A 6,000-nucleotide genomic window follows, 5' to 3' on the forward strand; every position below is an offset into this window, starting at 1 on the left:
AACAAAAACTTCTGATTTAAAGTTAACAATTGAACCAGTTCCAAATGTCTGCCAATATTTGATAGAGGCATTTCCTAATTCCAATTTTAAAATGTTGAGCTCTTGCTTTTTATCGCCATAGTCCTCTTGAACTTTCCAACGAGGGGAAATAGGTACTGGTGGTCCTCTGCAATTGGTCCTCTGAATGGTAGTCATCATGCGTTTAGGAGCTATTAATAGATTATCATTTGAACCTTGTGCAGTTGTTAAAGGAGAAGGGCTCAACGATTTGTCAGCAGTCCCTATAATGAGCATGAAAGAAGTCCGTTAGTCAGCTTCAGAGAAGCTTGGCTGGTCTGCAGCAGTCACCTGGGAGCATAAGTGTTGACCGTGCATGAAACTTTCGCAGAATCCTTTGGGAGATCCCAGACCATCGGTCAGAAATATCTCTGGAAACACAGATCCAAGAGCGATGGCAGGTGCATTCAAATACTGATTAATTATGATATGTAAACAGGTCATTCGGCCCATCCAGGCAATGGCAGAATTACCTCCCACATTTGGCCACCTAGTTTGATGTGATCGCGGTGCATTACAGTTCACTCCGAGTGCGTGTTGCAGTGGTATGTTTTAGTCTGGAGCTATGATCCAGGGCTCTCTCCCATTCTTAGCACCTGCGTATTCGCGTAGGTCGGAAGGATTTTGCAGGTTGATATTCCGTGATAGGAATGCACTTTCCGGATGGCACGGTGGCACAGCGATTAGCACTGCTGCCTCACGGCGCCAAGGTCCCAGGTTTGATCCTGGCTCTGGGTCACTGTCCGTGTGGAGTTTGCACATTTTCCCCATGTCAGCGTGCGTCTCACTCCCACAAACCAAAAGATGTACAGGGTAGGTGGATTGGCCACACTAAATTGGCCCTTAATTGTACAAAAATAATTGAACATAGAACATACAGTGCAGAAAGAAGGCCATTCGGGCCATCAAATCTGCACCAACCCACTTAAGCCCTCACTTCCACCCGATCTCCATAACCCAATAACCCCTCCAACCTTTTTGGACACTAAGGGCAATTTATCATGGCCAATCCACCTAACCTGCACGTCTATGGACTGTGGGAGGAAACAGGAGGAAATCCACGCAGACATGGGGAGAACGTGCAGACTCCCCACAGACAGTGACCCAGCATGGAATGGAACCTGGGACCCTGGTGCTGTGAAGCTACAGTGCTAATCACTTGTGCTGCCATGCTGCCCACAAATTGGATACTCTAAATTTATTTTTAAAAAGGAATGCACTTTCCTTGACCATCAGGTCCAGGTTGGGACTCACTCAGATGAAGTGACGCTATTCTCTGAGCTACAAGTCCTCCAATCTGGCATTGCTCAAAGTAGAAAAAGACCCTCAACTTGTCTTCAGTCGGGTAATATAATTTTGTAGATGTGTTGAATTTAAGAAAGGTGCTTAGTGGGATTAACGCTATATCAAGTACATATATATATATATATTACTCTCAGAGATTTCAATACAATGGGGGGACCATCAGCTCGCTTTATTGGTGGAAGTAACTGGTCTTTCTTTATTTTCAGCTGTTTATCTCTCACACCGTGTTTGGTTTGCGTCGAGTCAGTTAAGAGCAAATCAGAATTCAGACACTGGTTCTCAATTGGTCTGCTAAACCTAACATTCTGTAATTATGCCGAGATTGGCTCTGACATACATTAAATAACTGGAGCTGCAAAGGGTTTAATGGATTGGATATTGCCCAGCTCAGGGTGCTGACAATTACTGGAAGTACTTCAAATCCGGCCGAGTTTCAGAACTTGCGGTTGACTTCCGATATTCAGTGAAGTCCTTCAAATCACTTCACCACAACAAGCTTCCTCTAATGTCCACAAACCAACGTGCATGGGCAGGCAGCATCCATCACCAGCGTTTTCAACACAGCAGATCAATTGAATGTACAAAGGGTCAATTGCAAAAGGACAGGCTGCTTGTTAAACCGAAATGAGCCTTGTTCAGGTAACATTGCCATTCTTGTAAGCATTTACCCTTCCGTTAGCTCAGACACTTCCAAGATTGATGAGGGGGACGCAAGTTGCATTCTCCAACTGCCTATCTCTCTCTATAGTGCTGCCGACAACTGGGTGTCTGGAGCAGGAAGAGCATCAATCTGTGCACGTCCTACATGGTGCCAGTCATGACTTGGTGGACGAGCATTCTTGCTTGTGCTTCAAGCATATTGCCACGGGGTTAAAGTCCCACTCCAGAGCCTTGAGCTCACCTACGGAACCTTTCAAATGTTCTTTTTTTCCTCGCCAGGTGAACCTAAAAGACCCCAAGTGCCACATGGCTGCCTGTGACCTGGCTGCTTGCAAGTTGGCTGCCACATTTGCTACAATACAAGTGACCACACTTCAACAAGTATTTGATGGCGACCAAACACTTTGGGATGTCCCCGGGGGGTCAAAAAGGGTGCTATTAAATACAAGTCTTTCCTCCTGATAGTCACATGATGTTATATAATGATACAAGTGTTCTCAGTTAAGCATTACCATCAACTTCTACCAGACTGTAAATAGAACACACTGATTTCCAAGTGTTTTGAAATATTACTGTTCCGGCTCCGGCTCCGGCTCCGGCTCCGGCTCCTCCCCCCCCCCCCCCCCCCTTTCCGGGGGTAACAGGAGAGAAAGCTTTTGACTGACCCAAAGTGGCCACTACCATTGTCATTGAGCAACCGCTGTAACCTGCCTGGGGATATGTGGACTAGTGGGTCCCATCCCGTGTTAGGCAGTAGCCACACTCCGCAGTTTCTGAATACATTCTGCACATTTCCGAGCTCCAGGTGACCCACAGTCCCAGCAGAGGAAAACAAAGGTGGAGTTGAAACTGAAATAAGGCAACATTGCCTTCAGAACATTATACCACCTATTTGGTGCCACTGGGCTTGGCACCGTGACTGGCAAATGGGATTGTGGCCTGTGTTTTGCACCTTTTCCCATGTCCAATATCACACCCAACCAAGAACGAACTCCAAAGGCTCAGTTGCCCAGATGTGCAACAGTAGCCAAGCCGGAGGCATCAGCGGGATTGCAATCCTTTTTGTGTCCTGGATAAACTGCACAACAAACAAAGGGGGTCAGGGGCTGGTTTGGGGCTTCAGGGCCACATCCAGCTGGACCGTGGGACACCAGTGAAAGTGCTGAGGAAGAAGTTCCTGTAACGGAGTTGGAGAAAAAGACAGATTGCCTCTGAATGCGCAATATAACACAGCACAAACTTCCTTCTCCCAACTGGAAGTATGCAGGAGAGAGAGAATACTGGTCCAGACTTCCCGTGCTCGCTGACACATTAACATCTGTAAAGGTGTACTTACGGGAATAAGCGGTGGCGATGCACAGCCACGGGCTGAAGGGGAGGCACAAGCTGAGGAAGAGCATGAAGGTTGCATTTGAGTCCATTTTCAAAGAAGAAGAGGGAGAGAGATCAAGGCAGTAAACTCTCCTCGGCAGATCAGCGCGCGTCTGATCACCTTCTGGTCCTTCTGTTTGTTTCTCTCTCCTTCAGCACCTCTCCTCCTCCTCCTCTTTTATTTCACATCAGCAGTGTTTATTCACGCCGTCCTGTTGCCTCACGTTTTCACACACAGCAGGAGGGGATCACACAGCACCGCTGGAGTAAGTGAATGCAGAGTGAGAGAGTGTGTGAGAGAGGACTGACTATGCCAGTGTTGCAAACGCACTGGGGATGAAGTGAGTTGACAGAAAGCACAGCTCTGCATTGCACTCTGCCTATTGCAGAGAGAGAGTATGAGAGAGAGAGAGCTCCCCGCAGTACTGGTGGAGAAACAAGCTGAAGATTCCCTTCCTACCGTGGCTGACTGACTGCCCTGAGCCAGAGAGACAGAGAGAGGAGGAGGGAAACATGATCAGCTTCCCCACTCCACTCCCAAACTCCAGTCTGAATAACATTCCTCAGGGAGCTCTGTCACTTTTCCAAAATATGTCCCGGCGTTGTGGCTGTAAAAGAGGCAAAATTCAAGACCTGTTTTAACCCTTAACTGTCTGCCCCCGCGTTCTCACCAAGCGGAGTTTAGACAGCGGACAAATTCGAGATTATCCGCCCTTTCCCAATTTGCATTCAGCTAAAAGGCGACCCCCAGAAGTTAATGGAGACGATGTGGTTTATTTTACCAGCAGCCGAATAGTGCAGGAGACAGTGAGTGCTCACACTGGTGGAGACACATTCACTGCAAGGCAAGATTTTTTAAAAATCGCACTTCAGATTTGCTGGATTTTTAATCCAGGGTCTCAATCTCATCTCTAATCCTTGCACCATTCTGATTTCACCTCCCCTGACCTCACACACACTGCATTTAAAGGCATCTTCACTCTACCCGGGTTAATTGTATCTTCAAAGTTTTTTTTATAGAAAGGTTTAACTAAAGCGTTGATGTGTAATAACCGCGCATTCAATCTCACCCGACTCAAATGCTTAATTATAAATGGACTACAAAAACACAGCCCCTTTGCTGTACGCTGCCCATGCCCCTCTGTGACTGTCACTGCGCGAATCCTGGAAATAACTTTGGGAAAGCATTTCCTGATAATTAATCCAAGTGCTGTTAATGGTTGGGGTGCAAACTCTGATCGGGGGAATTTGCATTAGTTATTTGACCCCCATTGAGTTTAAAGATTGCAATTTTTCGTTGGGTTGATCAAGTAACTGACTCCAGAAGCTGCCTGGTGTAATTTGCCTGAAGTGTGGCTCAGCCACCGATTCCCTGATTCTCTAACGGTGCGGATGGGTGGATTGAGGCAAGTCGATTTGCCAGCACTGCATCCGGTGTTTACCGAGTGGGTTCAGGGTGCCTTGGTGGGGGTGGCAGCAAGCCCGGAGTTACCCTGCACAAGCCGGCAGCTGGGCACACGGTGTGTTTCAGATCACCCCCTTGCTGCCCCTGGCTCCTTGTCCATTCAATCACTCCATTTAAGTTATGAAGCGAGGTTGGACAGGCTTGGATTGTTTTCTATGGAGCAGGGGAGACTGAGGGGTTACCTGATGGAGGTGTACAAGATTATGAGGGGCATGCACAGGGTGGATAGGGAGTGGCTGTTCCCCTTAGTTGAAGGGACGATTAGAAGGGGGACACAAGTTCAAGTTCAGGAGGGATTGAGGAATTGAGGAAAATCTTTTATGCCCAGAGGATGGTGCTGGTCTGGAATGCACTGCCTGGGACGATGGTAGAGATTGGCCATCTCACTTCCTTTAAAAGGTACCTGGATGAGCACCTGGCACATCTTAATATTCAATGATGTGGGCCAAGTGCTGGTTTAGCTCAGTAGGCTAGACAGCTGGTTTGTGATGCAGAATAAGGCCAGCAGCATGGGTTCAATTCCCGTACCAGCTGAGAATCCTGAACAGGCGCTGGAGTTCGAGGGACTTTTCACAGTAACTTCATTGCAGTGTTAATGTAAGCCTACTTGTGACAATAAAGATTATTATTTATTATTATAGGTGCTGGTAAATAAGATTAGGATTGGCAGATCAGGTGCATTTCATGCAGCGGTGCAGACTCGATGGGCCGAAGGGCCTCTTCTGCATTGTATTTTTCTATGATTCTGTAACCGTCGCCTGACAGGCACCCAATTATTCCTACGCCTGCCTCTCTCTGTCTCTCCTCCCTCCCTGAGATGCCCAGGAGAGCCGTCCCTCCTCAGGAGAGGCTCTGCATTGCCCTCTGAAATGGTTCAGCAAGCTACTAAGTTCAAAGGCATAGGCACAAAGTGCGGGACCAGCCAGCGACGTTCAATCAGTTAGCTGTGTGGGGGAGGGGGGTGGAGGTGAGATTTAAAGATTTTAAATCTTCAAGTTAGCCATATGGGGTAGATCAAATGGATGGCGTTGTCAAGCGGCTCACATGAGGAATAGTGAGTGAAGGGAGGGATTTCTGAGCTTGCAGGACCGTGTGAGGCATCAGGCCACCCGGCGAGCCTCTAAACTGGAAGCTCCAGATTC

At 47.7% G+C, this 6,000-nt stretch overlaps 1 protein-coding gene across 1 annotated transcript in view; it reads right to left on the reverse strand.

Annotated features, from left to right (window-relative positions):
• LOC119962143 (contactin-associated protein-like 5) overlaps window positions 1–3,839 on the reverse strand; it is a 1,043,235-nt gene extending 1,039,396 nt beyond the window's left edge. The window contains exon 1 of the mRNA XM_038790068.1: window positions 3,359–3,839. Coding sequence (XP_038645996.1) covers window positions 3,359–3,443 — 85 coding nt within the window. The 5' untranslated portion in view covers window positions 3,444–3,839. The remainder of the gene's footprint in view (window positions 1–3,358) is intronic.
• Window positions 3,840–6,000: the final 2,161 nt, after the last annotated feature.

This window comes from Scyliorhinus canicula, chromosome 2, assembly GCF_902713615.1.
Source record: "Scyliorhinus canicula chromosome 2, sScyCan1.1, whole genome shotgun sequence".
In the NCBI taxonomy this organism is placed as follows: Eukaryota; Metazoa; Chordata; class Chondrichthyes; order Carcharhiniformes; family Scyliorhinidae; genus Scyliorhinus; species Scyliorhinus canicula.